At 35.7% G+C, this 14903-nt stretch overlaps 1 protein-coding gene across 2 annotated transcripts; it reads left to right on the top strand.

Moving 5' to 3' along the window:
* The first annotated feature begins 18 nt into the window (after window positions 1-18).
* On the top strand, window positions 19-13863 carry larp7 (La ribonucleoprotein 7, transcriptional regulator). Of its 2 annotated transcripts, none has more exons than XM_005166534.5 (13): window positions 19-91; window positions 374-582; window positions 667-767; window positions 872-955; window positions 1049-1213; window positions 2629-2725; window positions 2878-3144; window positions 7826-7973; window positions 12650-12792; window positions 12874-12983; window positions 13079-13238; window positions 13325-13416; window positions 13600-13863. In XM_005166534.5, the coding sequence occupies exons 1-13, from the start codon at window positions 75-77 to the stop codon at window positions 13672-13674; spliced, it is 1668 nt and encodes a 555-aa protein (XP_005166591.1). In that variant the 5' UTR covers window positions 19-74; the 3' UTR covers window positions 13675-13863.
* The last annotated feature ends 1040 nt before the right edge of the window (window positions 13864-14903 follow it).

Genomic DNA, 14903 nt, shown 5'->3' with positions numbered 1-14903 from the left:
AAGCTGTCGGTAGAATCCAGAAGAAGAAGAAGAAGAAGCAGCAGCAGCAGCAGCAGCAGCAGCTATTAAAGAAAATGAGTCGTCGGCATTGGTAAAATTCGTAAACGAACGATTTGCTTTGAACTAAGTTTATTAGTGTTCTGCTATAAAAGTATCTTACAATAATAGTATGACCATATAAATTGGTGATGTGTGTTATTTTAGTAAAGTAATAACTGGATGAAAGTGTGTCAACGGTAATGTTAAGTGATTATTATTTAAGTTAACTGGGAGAGCGGGAATGTTAAGACAGAAATGTGAAACGGATACCCAGCTCGACGTAATTGTTATTCAATTTCAGATATATAATTTTATGACTTTGATTCAACCATAGCAAGACGATAGACACAGAGAAGATGTCTTCTGTCGGGGACACCGCCTGTGCAGACTTGAGTGAGAAAAAAGATAACGAGAAAAAGAAGAGATCCCGGGTGAAACAGCTGCTGTCTGATGTGAAGAAGCAGGTGGAATTTTGGTTTGGTGATGTGAATCTTCACAAGGACAGATTCATGAAGAGTATCATTGAGCAATCACGAGATGGATGTATGTAACTTTATTAATTGTATGATTATCTGTCAGGATACCCATCATTCGTACATATTTCACTTAACATTTTATATATTGCAGATATTGACATTGCCGTCCTGACAACGTTTAACCGAATGAAAAACCTAACTGCAGATGTCAAATTGATAGCCAGGGCTCTTAAAAACTCAACAATAGTAGAGGTATGATTTGGTTTGACAATTTCTTGTCCTTTATAAAATGAATTTTATTTCAGAATTATCCACTTACTTTGTTAGCAACTGTAACACAGCTGTGGTGTGCTTAGGTTAATGATGAGGGAACTCGTATACGACGAAAGGAACCACTTGGTGAAACCCCAAAAGATGTGGACAGTCGCACAGTTTATGTGGTAAATTACTACAAATAAGTATACATAATAATGCTAGCATACTGTATGTGTCATTTCAATGTGTATTCTCTTAAAATTGAAATTGTGTTTTAGGAGCTGTTGCCAAAGACAGTCACTCACATTTGGCTGGAGCGAGTGTTTAGCAAATGTGGACATGTGGTTTATATTAGTATCCCCAGGTACAAGTCCACAAGGCATTCTAAAGGATTTGCATTTGTGGAGTTTGAGACGCAAGAGCAAGCACAAAAAGCTGTTGAGGTAACTGTTGATAACTTTAATATTTTATATAATTTATTGGGCTCTATTTTGACGATCAAAGTGCAAAGCACAGGGCGCAAACGCATTAGGGGCGTGTCAGAATCCACTTTTTCTAATATAAGAATGGAAAAACCCGATTTGCGCCATGGCGCATGGTCTTAAGCTTATTTTCTCAAGGAGTTATGGTGTGTTTTGAGAATAAAGCAATCAGAGTCTCATCTCCCATTCCCTGTAATATTCAGTTGCATCGCGCCATAGCGCATTTGCTATTTACATGACGTAAAGTAAGAGGAAAAACTGAGCATTTTACTAGCAAGAAAACAGTTAAACAGAGCGTCTGCAGCATAAGAATAAGAGATAAGACCTTCTCATTATCGACTTTCACTTTTGCTCTCGTGGATCGTAAACCTTGTATGCACAGACATCAATTAGCCTATAAATAATTAGTTTTGTTCATTAAACGCAATGATTTGTTTCAAAACTATTTCTTAATTCAGTTCTAATTTCCAGCAAATGAATAAATGAACAATATTAACAAAGTGTGTTCAAACAACTGAATTATATCCTAATACACATGCTATGCCCCATATGGCCTAAAACTTGACAGGTGGATAAATCTAAGCTTGTTTTTAATAAAACAAATATAAATATACATATAATAAATAATACAGCTAATAATAATAACATTGCACAAAAGCAAATAGTCATGAATGAACTAAAGAAGCCTCCCGAGATGAAGAAGGCATGCATGGAAGTATGGTTTTTATATTTATGTGGGCTAGAATATAATATGTTTTGTAATATTTTAATCCTTTATATTTTTATCTTATATTTATATCCTCAATATATCCTATTTATATATCCTTAGTACTTTAATTCTTTTTCATATGTAAAGATATTTGCGTATTGCTCTACATCTTGTGTGTATTAAGCAATGTGTAAGTGAGGCGCACAACTAACGCATTCTGAGCTGGACAATGGACCGGCTTTGTTCTGGTCTATAGAACAGACTATTATAGTTACTCAAAATAGCAACGTGCCAGCAATGAGCCTCAACGCGCCTTCCTTTTTAGACCAGAACACCTATGGGCGCACATATGAGCGCAAATGCATTTGCTATTTAAACAGCGTGGCGGAAAACTTCAAAACGACTCTTGTGCCAAAGCTTAAACTAGCAAACAACAATTGCGTCAGGCCTTGTGCCACATTGCGCCGGGTGTATGATAGGGCTCATTGTTATTAAATACAGAAAAGATAATGTAAATACAAACACCAAGTTGCTAGCTTTGGGTATACACACCCATTTTTTTATTTTTATGTTTATCATATTTTTGGTTTATTATTATTATTATTATTATTTTATTCTATTTTATTATTTTTTTAATTGTTTATTTATTTATGATTTAAAATGACAGATGCTGAACAATCCTCCAGAAGATGCTCCAAGGAAGCCAGGAATCTTCCCAAAGACTTGTAGGAAAAAGGCTGTCCCTTTTGATGCTGTCACACAGGGTAACATTGATATGCCTTATGTATTTTGAAAATACTGCCTAAATTAATTTGACAATATTTTAATGTAAAAGAGGGCAGTGGCCAGTTGATGTCTTTCTACCATAATAACTAAATGATCAGTATATTATTAATAGCACATTTTGTACTTTTAGACAATGATGAGGATGGGAAGAAAAAGAAGACGGAGCTTAAAAACAGTACTTCAGAAGAAACTGGAAGTAATAATATGGATCAAGACGGAATGTTAGAGAGCACAGTTACCAGTGAACCAAACCTTGCAACGTTGACAAGCACAGTAAGCAAGAAAGCCAAGAAGAAAAGATTGCGTTCTCAGAGTTTTGAGGCATCATCTGGGGAAGACCAATATGAAATGTCATCCAAAATGAGGAAAGTTGAAGAGGAAAAAAGCGAATTGAAAGGTAAATATTGTTTTAATAAATTCATGTGATTAAAAGGTATACTTGGCTCTTTCTTATCTATAAATCTCAGACCAAGAGCATTTAGGTATATATTTAGCTATAAGGCTCTTAAAAATCTTCAAAGTAGCAGACAAATGTTCTACTAGAATAGTTTTGCTGCATTTAACATGTTTTTGTCTATACTTTGAGTTTATACCTATGTTTAGGGTCACAAAGAACTAAATTAAGAAAACGTTTTACAAAAAACATCTGCTAGCTTTAATTGTGGGGAAAAATGATATTATGAGCTTTTACAAACTTAATTTCATCTTCTGTATTTAAAATACATATTGGTTATATATCACTTAAGATCATGTAGCATATGACTGTAAGGACTTTGATGCATTTGTGTATAATTGTTATTCATTAATAAGGCTCCTGCGATTTTGTCTGTGTTCAACGTCGACAATGATAATTAGTCAACATTAAGGGCCCTATCATACACCTGGCGCAGTGTGGCGCGGCGCAATAGTCTTTTGGTAGTTTCAGCTTGGCGCAAGAGTCGTTTTGAGGCGTTGCACTACGCTGTTTAAATAGCAAATGCATTAGCGCTCATTTGTGCGCCCATAGGCGTTCTGGTCTAAAAAGGAAGGCGTTCTGAGGCGGACCGCTGGCGCGTTGCTATTTTGAGAAACTATAATAGATATACTATAATAGAAAACTAACCCGGTCTAAACTCCGGCGCAGAGTTGCGCCTCGCTTACGCACTGCTTATTACGCACGAGAGCAATATGAAAATATCTTTACATATGAAAAAATTGAATTATTAAGGTTATATATAGGATATAATAAGTATAGATATAGGATATAAATATAAAGGATCAAAATATTACAAAACGTATTATTTTCTAGCCTACATAAATATGAAAAATCACTGCTTTTATGTTTTCTTCATCTTGGGAGGCTTTTTTAGTTCATTCATAACAATTTGCTTTTGTATAATGTTATTATTATATGCAGTATTATTTATTATATCCATATTTATATTTGTTTTATTAAAAACAAGCTTAGATTTGCCCACCTGTCAGGTTTTAGACCATATGGGGTACAGCATGTGTTTTAGGATATAACTCCGGTTTTTGAGCACATTTTGTTATTGTTCATTTATTCGTTTGCTCGAAATTAGAACTGAAATTAGAAATAGTTTTGAAACGAATATTTGCGCTTAACCAACAAAAGTATTTATTTATAGACTAATTGATGTCTGTGCGTAAAGGTTTCCCTATCCAAGAGCGAATGTGAAAGTAGATCTTTTATCTCTCATTCTCACGCAGTAGATGCTCCGTTTAACAGTTTTCTGTTAAAAAACTGTTAACTGTTTGCTTGTAAAATGCTCATTTTTTCCACTTAGACTTATTTTGCGTCCTGTAAATAGCGAATGCGCACTTGGCGCGACGCAGCTGACTCTTAAAGGGAATGGGAGATGAGACTTTAATTGGTTTATTCTTAAAACACACCTATAACTCATTAAGAAAATAGACTCAACCCTTTTAGACCATGCGCCACGGCGCAAGGCAGATTATCGTCTTTAAATTAGCAAAAACGCGTCCTGACATGCCCTGAAAGCGTTTGCGCCCTGCGTTTTGCGCTCTGCGCATGGACAGTCAAAATGGAGCCCTATTATTATTAATTGACTTGTCATTGTATATTATTTAAAAATATATATTTTCACTTTTTGACTAAAATAACCATCAAAGGCTAATTCCGAATCATTAAATTGCCAACCTTTATTAAAAAAATCTGTTTACTAATGAAATATTTAGCATACAAAAAAAAAAAAAGCTATTTTAAACACAATAAAACAACATCAAATCTCTGTCTTGCTTTTGCTGAAAATTAGCTCAATCTTCCATCAGTTGTTTGGATATATTGGCATAAATACAAAGATATTATGAAACATATGAATGATCATTTAAGTCTGCTTTCTCTCTCTCTCTTTCTCTCTCTCTCTCTCTCTCTCTCTCTCAATTTCAATAATTGCTTTATTGGCATGACAATTGTTACAAATGTATTGCCAAAGCAGTTATAAAGTTTACATGAAAAGATATGAACATACAAAAAAAAGTACACAGTAAATAGTAGTAGTAAAAAAAAGATGATATTTATATATAATACTTAAATAAAATATCAACAATACATCATATTATTCAATATATCACATTAATATTCAATATATTATATTATTATTTGAACATTAATTATTTGTACAAATCAATACAAAAATAGATCAGAATAAACTGTACAGTTTTAGGATAAAACAGTAATAAAAACAATAATAATCTGTGTATTTACAATGATTCATCATTTATAATCATCCAGGGGTGTGTGTGTGTGTGTGTGTGTGTGTGTGTGTGTGTGTGTGTGTGTGTGTGTGTGTGTGTGTGTGTGTGTGTGTGTGTGTGTGTGTGTGTGTGTGTGTGTGTCACGTTTCATACTTTGGTGACATGTGCTGGACTGAGCCAGGGCAAACACAGTGATGTCTGCTTGTCTCCTCCAAAAACAGCTTCTGCAGACACCGTGTGATGTTCTGAATGTATATAATATTTTTGCGGCAGATAGACGCGAGTCGCTTTCTGTATGTCCAAAAGCTTCAGTAAAAACAAAATGACTGTGATGTGCGGAAGTCTTTCCATTTCGGCGCTTGCTTTCGTGACTGTTACCTAGCAACGGTTGTAAACCGGAGGTGGAAAGGGGGGACAATCGAACTTTGGTACGGTCCAGGCAATTGAACCAAGTGTGAAAGCACCCTTAATGTAATGTCCATGGCGTGATGTATGCACAAAATATATGCACAAGTTTTATATTAGTCTATATTGGATACATGGTGGACATTGCGTTCTCTTGCTCTCGTTAACATGCTTAAATACCTGTGCTATGACTATATTAAAGCTGTTAATGTCCTCATGTATGGTTTGGGGGACTCTGCTGAAGTCTGTTCTGAAATAAAAGCATCAGACTTGACGTCTTTGGCTACGGTCTTTAATGCAGCATGACTCGCATTGACTGGTGAAAATCCGATCTACCTGCTTACACTGCAGACATGAGGGCACAGATGTGATTCAAATCAGATAAATTTCCACATATGAACAAGGCCTTTGATTTACTCTGATTTGAGTAAATCGGAATCAATGTGAATTGTTCCTGCTTACACGTACATGGGCCATATCCAATCCGTGCCACATGGGAGAAAAAAAAAATCGGAATCGAGTCACTTGAAAAGTGCAGTGTATATGCGGCCTAAGAATGTGGCTAGAAGCTACATTTGTACAGTATCTCTCCCAATCTTAATAGTTCAGGATCAGAAGACAGACATACAAAAATTTACTTTTAACAAAAACCATCTGCTAAAATTGCAGCTTATTCTAAAGTTACTGCTTCATGTTCAGTATAAACAAATAAGCAGACAACCTCAACCAAACATTTCTTAAAATCTTCAAGCAAAATGTCCGATCAGGATTTTTGCAGCTTTTGATGCATAAGAAGTTAAAATGCACACCTATAAATCTAATACCCTTTTACTAAAAGGAAAGAGGTCTATAAACTACTGTTTATAGCAATGCGTGTATTACAAGAATTTATATTATTAAATATTCATGTTAAGAATAAAGTTTTATTTATCTAATAATCCCAGCCAGCTTTTAGTGAATTTGCAGTATTGTCAAACCGAACTTTCAGTTGTTATATGTAAAAAGGCCTAAACATATGCATGACCATTCAAGTATTTTGCTTGTTTCCAACTATTGACAGCAGATCACTCAATGGTGAGAGAGATAGGGGGATTTGCACTTTTGATGTCTTTACTGCTGTATTAATTTAACCGAAGAATTGTAATGCTATTACATTGCCTCTCATGATCTGTACTCTTGCTCATTCACTCTTGTCGCTGTGATTGATTTCTGAGTATTTTAACTCATTTTTGGGGATAACAGGGCTGGTATAAATTTACAGGAGACTCGTGGAGCTTCCGGGACAGGTCATATGGTTGGATGAGATGCTAGATAGGGGTGACTGGCTGCGCCACATCAGCTCAAAACAGTGGGGATGCTATGGCTGCACTTGCAATAAAGAGAGCTGAGCATTAGGCGCGCGAGTCTCACCAATAAACTGTAAACAAGTCGCACTGCATCTGTATATATTTTTAGCTGCTGTCACTGTGACGCGAACACATTGATCGCCCCTGCACATCATTTACCTGTGTTGTATCTGCTGTATTCTATACATAATATACGGGAGTGCACGTGCATCTTCGTTCCTGTCAGATCTGGCATGCACTCATTCTCACACAGCAGAGAGTGTGAACTCCACCATGCGCGATTCAGAGAGCAGAAATTTGTAATCATGCGACCATGTAGAGACAGAAATGTCATGCCGTTGTGTAAATAAGATACTACACATGGCTATTTAGCTTGTTAATTAAAAGAACTTGTGATCTGGTGCTATATATAAAATGCAATCAACTTGACTTCAAGGGGCCGGGGAAAGCCCTTGAGAGGGTGGGGCGCCCCCCCTAAAATTATGGTAGGGGAAACACTGCACTACTTTCAAAAATAACTTTCCCTAACACTCCTAGTATGACATTTAGAAAAAAAAAACAACAAAACACTGAGGTTATGTACTTATGTTTATTCATGTTCCTTCATAGATCTATCATCTGAGAACAAGAATGAAGAGTTGAACAGCTTGAAGAAGAAAGATGATTCTGTTTTGAAGGCCAAGAGGAAGAGAAAGAAGAAGCTCAAAGAGAGATTGAAAGTAGGGGAGGAAGTCATCCCTCTCAGAGTCCTCTCAAAGTAAGAAAAGCTGTGTTTATTGTTTTAGAATTGAGATTCATTAAAAATTGTCTCTGTGAAATGTTTGCATAATGAGTTTGAGTATATGCATTTAGATAAACTAGTGTAATTTTGAACTGAACCAATTTGTAAACTGGTTTATTTTGAAAAATATCTAGCCCAAATTATGTTACATTTCAGATGTTTGGCATAAGCTGGTAAACCCCTTCCAATTCCCATTTGTCTGTGCCGATTATATTATGCATTAGGTAGTTGTGCACTTAGACTTTGTAATTTTTGAGGAAAACTAATCTGGTTTCTTTCCTCTCTTTAGTCCATCAAGGTTGCAGCTCTTTATAGCAATATCGAAAAAAAAAAGTTTAATACTATATAGCTGTGAATTGTAAAGCAATGCATAAAGTGCTATAGTAAAAGTTTATTTCTTATTCAGATGACAATGTGCAGCAAATGTTTGCATGCCCTTTCAAAAAATCCCTGTTGTTCTATCTAATAGGTAAACAGAAATGTGAAGTAAAAGTCATGACATGACCAAGAATGGTGATCAATCGGAATTTGTGTTATGCATTTAACCCATCCAAGTGCGCACACACAGCAATGAACATGCACACTGTGAACACACACCCGGTGCAGTGGTGCTGCGGCACCAGGGGACCAGTTGAGGGATCGTGCATTGCTCAAGAGACTCAGCTCAGCTCTGGTATTGAGGGTGGTGAAGGGCGCTGGTTATTCACAACTATTCACAGCTGGTTATTCCGGTGGTGGGTGTGGGAGTGAACCTTTTGTGGGTGAGAGAGGTTTCTAAAGACCCAAGAACAACTGTCAAGAATGACCATTACATTTTATATATATATATATATATATATATATATATATATATATATATATATATATATATATATATTAGGGTTGTGACGATGAGGAAATTTCCCTACTGGTTAATCGACATGTGACAACACCGGTAATACCGGTATCACTGTGGGGTATGGGTTTCCTCTTTTCTTTCTACTTTTAAATAGCTTATAAATGCGTGCGTATAATACTTTCAGTTTTGGACGAATGTGATGAATGTTAGAATGTTTTTAAAACTAACAAGATAATAAAATAGAAAGATAAATAATTAAATTGCACAAAGTTAAAATAAGATTAAACGAATGAACAAGAAACAAATATTTAAGAAAAACTTTCAAAATTACATTACAAAAATGACAGCTCGACACAGTCTTTTAATGAAAAGAAATAAATAAAACACTGTAAATTGGCATTTATTAACAGTGATTTTTACATGTTCTTTGCCAGGAATCCTGGCCAATATGTTTACCATCTGTGGCTTAAGATGGGGTCTTGTGGGACTCACTATGTTCCCCATCGTGCTGAACACACTCTCAGATGCGCAGCTTGTTGCGCACACGCAAAGATACTTTTTGGTTAAATTTGCCAACAGGGGGAACATGTTTGGTTGTATTTTGTTGTCCTACCTGACTTCAATTTCTTAATGTATTAATTAGCCTAATGCATTATATATTAATAGCTTAGTCCTTATGAACAATCCATTTATAAAAATTCATTATTAACAAATATATATACTGTTGAAGAATAAACCGAATATGAAATATGATCCTTGCATAATGATCACAACTAAACAAGCTAGCACTCATTTTATATATAAACTATAAATAAAAAAAGAAAGAAATGTTAAGAAATTAAACATTGTGTAAAAAATCTAAAGACTACAGGCTAAATAAAATCGCCTCGTCCGAGCTAAACATCACAGCACGCGTGTCAGTTTACAGCTTCTGTAAAGATCAGACAGCCTATACAATCGCACATCTCAAAAATCTCAATAAACAACATGTAAACGTATAAATATTTTGATAAGTATTGTTATGGAATATTTATAACTATATGATCTTGCTTTTTTGAAATATCGATACCAGCTTTGAGCTCTCTTACACAAGCGGCAGTTGAAAGGTGCTGCATAAGGTGTCTTATGTCACTGTCAGTGGTGGATTACACACAGCATACCCTGGCAAGATGTTTTATTTGTTGCCGATTGGCGTGTTGTTCCTTTTTTAAAATACCTTTTATTTTTAAAATTTCTTAAGTTAATGTTGTTTATAAAGTAATATAATCTCCCTCGGAGATATTGTAGTTCAGTGACGTGGTGCGCAGTATATAAAAAAAGAGCAGCTTCTGCTATAAGCTGAACTGACTGAATGTTCACTATTACATATCTACTATTCAAAAATATAAAAACAAATGTAAAATACAGTAAACAACACCCTAAATGTGTCGATCTGATGGCAGTTGAGTTTGCATCTGGATATTATTGGGAGATCGCTGACAGGAACAGTGAACAACTCCGCCAGCAAGTATGAAACTCATATGCAAGTTTATTTTACAGTCTATAACAGAAACATCCAGCATTGTTAGATTCTGTATGGGCGCATTTGGACAACTATGTATATAAATAAATGGTTTGTATATTAAATGGTTCACATAATAATACACAAAGAGTTAGGGTGCTTTCACACCTGTGAATCGATTCAGTTGTTCCGAAACAAAGATTACAATTGTTACATTGTTGCTCTTTGCTCTTGGAGCGGTTCGCTTTCACATTGCAACGTTTCTAATCGGAATAAAAGAGCTAAAACAAGTCACGTGCGAGTAAACTCTACTCACATTGGTCAGAGTGTCAGGGTTTATTTTGCAGCGTCCCGCTAAGCTGTCAGGAGAGGTGGTGGTTTGATTGTGAGGAGGAGATGCGGTGGGGAGGGGTGAGAAGGGTGCGTGACGTAGCCTATTAGAGCACCGGGAGGGAGACGCAAGATTACCGGGAGATCATCACTCGTTTCAGAAGACGAGTGCATCAGAAGACTCGCGAAACTTCCCGTCATGCTCATAATTCTCTCTTCATCTAGCCGTATGCCTAATACATATCCATAAAACACTGTGATATAACCGCGCTCGGATCGGATCGCTTTCTCACTGTAATCGAACCGCTCCAGGGTTCGTTTCAATCGAGCTGAGACCACCTCATTCAAGCGATCTCGGAGCGATTACTTTGGCGCGGAACAGAGCCCGATTGCCCTGTTCACATATGCCAAACGAACCGCGCTAACTGTGCAATCGAGACACGTTCCGAAACAAAAGTGTAGGTGTAAATGCACCCTAACTTTCACTTCACGCATAGTTTGTGAATGAACAGACTCCTGTGTTTTGCTTAATAGTTGCAGATGCGATCATGAGGTTGTTTTTGTGCAGAGTTTAAAGTAAATAATCACAGAACCGGAGAAAGTGCATTATTTTGTTCATTTTAATATAGCATATTAATAATGAAATCCAAAATTTTTTGTAATATATTAAGAGTTAATTTTAAGAGTTACGTTTTACAAGTTAAATCTCGTGGTCCACCTGTGGGATTGCTGGGCCCACTAGGGGTCGTGGCTCACTGGTTAAAATTCCTTGCTTCAGATGAAATTAACCGTTTAAAGTTGCGCCATCCAGTGGACACAATTAGAACAGCAGCTTTTTTTTCGCACATTCGCATTCCTGTTCAAAGCTTAATTTTTACAGCTGAAGCAAAGGCTCTCTTTTTAGCGCAGGAACACATTAAAAATGCTGAAGAACACAATTTTATTATTTTTTCTTACTCAAAATCTTGTCTACAGACATTGAATTATTTTAAACTGGAGCATCCTATTATTATTGACATTTTTATCAAAGTGAAGAACTGCAGAGAAAGTTTTATAATATAGTCTTTTGCTGGATCCCAGGACATGCTGGACTATTTGGAAATGGAGAAGCTGACAAAGCCGCCAAAACAGCCCTAGCAGGAAAGCTAAAGGAGTGTTAAAAGCCATTAATTAAAGGCTATATCATAAACAAATGGCATTTATTTTTTAAGTCAAGACACGATGAGATTGTGTATAGAAGATGCCGCATTGGACACACAAAACTTACACATGAACATTTTACTCAAAGGAGAAGAATCCCCATAATGTCTTTATTGCAACAAAAACCAAACTGTAATACATATTCTTGTAGAATGCCCTATTTTTAATGTTCTCAGATAAATATTTTTATCTGGAGAGACTTTAAGTAAAAATTTTAAAAAATTTTAATCCTTCTATAATTGTAGAATTTTAATCAAAAGGAAACCTTAACTGTTTAAGATTTTTATCTTATCTATTATGATTATTATTATTATTATTATTTATGTATTTTACATTGTGTATTATTTATTGCTGTTAATGACTTAATTATTAGGACATTTTTATAATTATAGAAAAGTGTTATTTATAAAATGTGTTTTTTTGCCATGACATAGCCATAGAAGCGGAAATGGCAATAAAATTAAAACTCTCTCTCTCTTTTACACTGTACCGAATCATCTCGCGGGCCAGATTAAACGTGTTTGCGGGCCTGATCCGGCCCGCGGACCACATGTTTGACACCCCTAATTTAGGACCATGATCTATTCACACTGCAAATCTCATATTGACCACATTTACAAGAGCAGTGTAAACAGCCATGCAAAAAATCAGATCTGAGAAAAAAAATCAGATTTGAGCACTAAGCATTGCAGTGTAAACCTAGCCTTAGACACACACACACACACACACAAACACACATAAGCTAATGAGTGTTTATCTATCTGCCCCTTTTTCAAATATCAGGAAGGAGTGGTTGGACCTGAAGCAAGAGTATCTCACACTGCAGAAGCGCTGCATGGCCCATCTGAAGCAGTCAGTTTTTCAGATCAATCAAAAGCCAACAAACTATCACATCGTGAAGCTTAAAGAGGATGACACGAATGCTTGTGAGTATATTTTGCTTGTGAGGACATTTTGGCTGTGATAAGCTTTTGCTATTTATTTCCCTGATTATTTTTTTCTTAAAGTTTATAAAGATACACCTAAGAAAGAGCTCACTTCTGGTCCTGAGTTTTTAAGTGGTGTCATTGTCAAGATTAGCTATAACCAACCTCTGCCGAGCAAGAGGTGCATCAAGGTATGGTAATTTTGTAGTTTATTTGGTGATACTTTTTGTCATACTTTTTATCTTATATACATTAAATAAGTAATTTGTCTTTTTCATACATGCAGGATATGCTATCTGAGCTGTCCCCTGTGGCTTATGTGGACCTTCTTGATGGAGATACAGAGGGTCATGTTCGCTTTAAAAGTTCTGAAGATGCACAGAAAGTCATTAAAGCACGATTTGAATTTCAGAAAAAATACAACTGGAACCTTGAACTCCTTTCTGGTTGGTAGGATTTTTTGAATGCTGTTTTTTAGCTGTTTTTTGTCAATGCAGAATATTATCTAAATCATGTATTAATTAATAAAAAGGTGACCATGAAAGAAGGTACTGGCAGAAGATTTTGGTGGACAGACAAGCAAAGCTGAACACTCCTAGAGAAAAAAAGCGTGGAACAGAAAAGGTAACATAAATACTCAACATACTTTTAACAGTAAAAAGACAACAACAAACTAAAACAATTTAAATTTACAATACTGTCTGTCTGTGTGTGTGTGTGTGTGTGTGTGTGTGTGTGTGTGTGTGTGTGTGTGTGTGTGTGTGTGTGTGTGTGTGTGTGTGTGTGTGTAATGTATGCTTTTCATAGCTCATTTCTAAAGCTGAGAAAATCATCATTGCTAAGGCCAAGGAAGCAAGCAATCACATCCGCTTTGATGATTAACTGGGTGACAAAATGTAAAAGGTCGTTTGAAATGATCTGATTTAATCTGTACATTTGTTTGCATTTTTTATATATACTGTAACAATCTTTAATTGAGTCATTGATGTTATCATTATTATTATTTTATTCTTTACAAGTTTCATTATTCCTATTTGATTGGTTTTGAATAAAAGTTTTTTAAGCAGTTGACAGAGCTGTCTCTCTCTTTCTCTCTCTCTCGTGCGTATGTGTGTGCGTCTGTGGAGTGAGTGAAGCGTGACTGTGAGAGCGACTGTGTTTTTCCCAACTTTCACGGATAGTTTATTGCTTAATTTACTTTGGAAAATTGTGTTGAAGTTAATATAATTATTTTAGTTTCTTTTTGGCCATTATGGCCGGGGTGAAGGAAAGTGGAGGGTTAGAGCAACGGCGGCATGGAATCAAAGTGCCGGTTGGAGTTGATTGTTCTGTGGAAGAATGTAGCCTTGCGGCCGGACAAATAGTTGGATATGAAAGCATAAGATCTGCTTCCAGAATGTTTTTTTTTTGGATTCCAAAGATAAGGTGAACAAGGTTGTAGAACAAGGCATTTTAGTGAAAGCACATACAATGAGTTTTCCTCTTATAAATCTGGTGAGGAGGTAATGTTGTTAAATATTCCGCCTTTCATAAAAGATGACGTTTGAGAACGAGAACTGTTGCGATATAGACAAATTGTCTCAACAATTCAAAAGATCCCGGTAGGATGTAATCACCACTGTTGAAACATGTTGTGTCGTTTAAACAACATGTGTTTATGGTGTTGAAACAAGGACACGAAGAGCTTAATCTTTCATTAAAATTTTTAATTTCATCAAAGAACAAATGGAGTTCAAAGATATGACTAAGACAGGTGTTTGCAGTGAGATAGAATATTCATCGGAATCTGATTGTGAAAAAGAAATCTGAACACAAGCAATGTTGAATTAAAGAGAGAAAGATAAGTATGACTTTTCGTAGGTTTCTACAAGTAACAAAGGGAAAAAGAAATGTGGTAGTAGAAGATTTCTTTCCAAATTTAGCTTATTTTATCGAATCTGCAAGAGACATTGTGGGTGGAGATGGACTTGAGACTAATATATCATCTCAGGAAATTTGTTTTAAAGACGAAAGCACAAATGATAAAAGATTATTTGGAAGGATCACTACAATAAGCAAAGCTGTGTAGTGAGCATTATCTTAATAGCCATTTCTTTCTTGATTATGGCTGA

The sequence above is a fragment of the Danio rerio genome, chromosome 7 (assembly GCF_049306965.1).
Source record: "Danio rerio strain Tuebingen ecotype United States chromosome 7, GRCz12tu, whole genome shotgun sequence".
NCBI lineage: Eukaryota > Metazoa > Chordata > Actinopteri > Cypriniformes > Danionidae > Danio > Danio rerio.
This window is presented reverse-complemented; position numbering and strand designations above follow the sequence as displayed.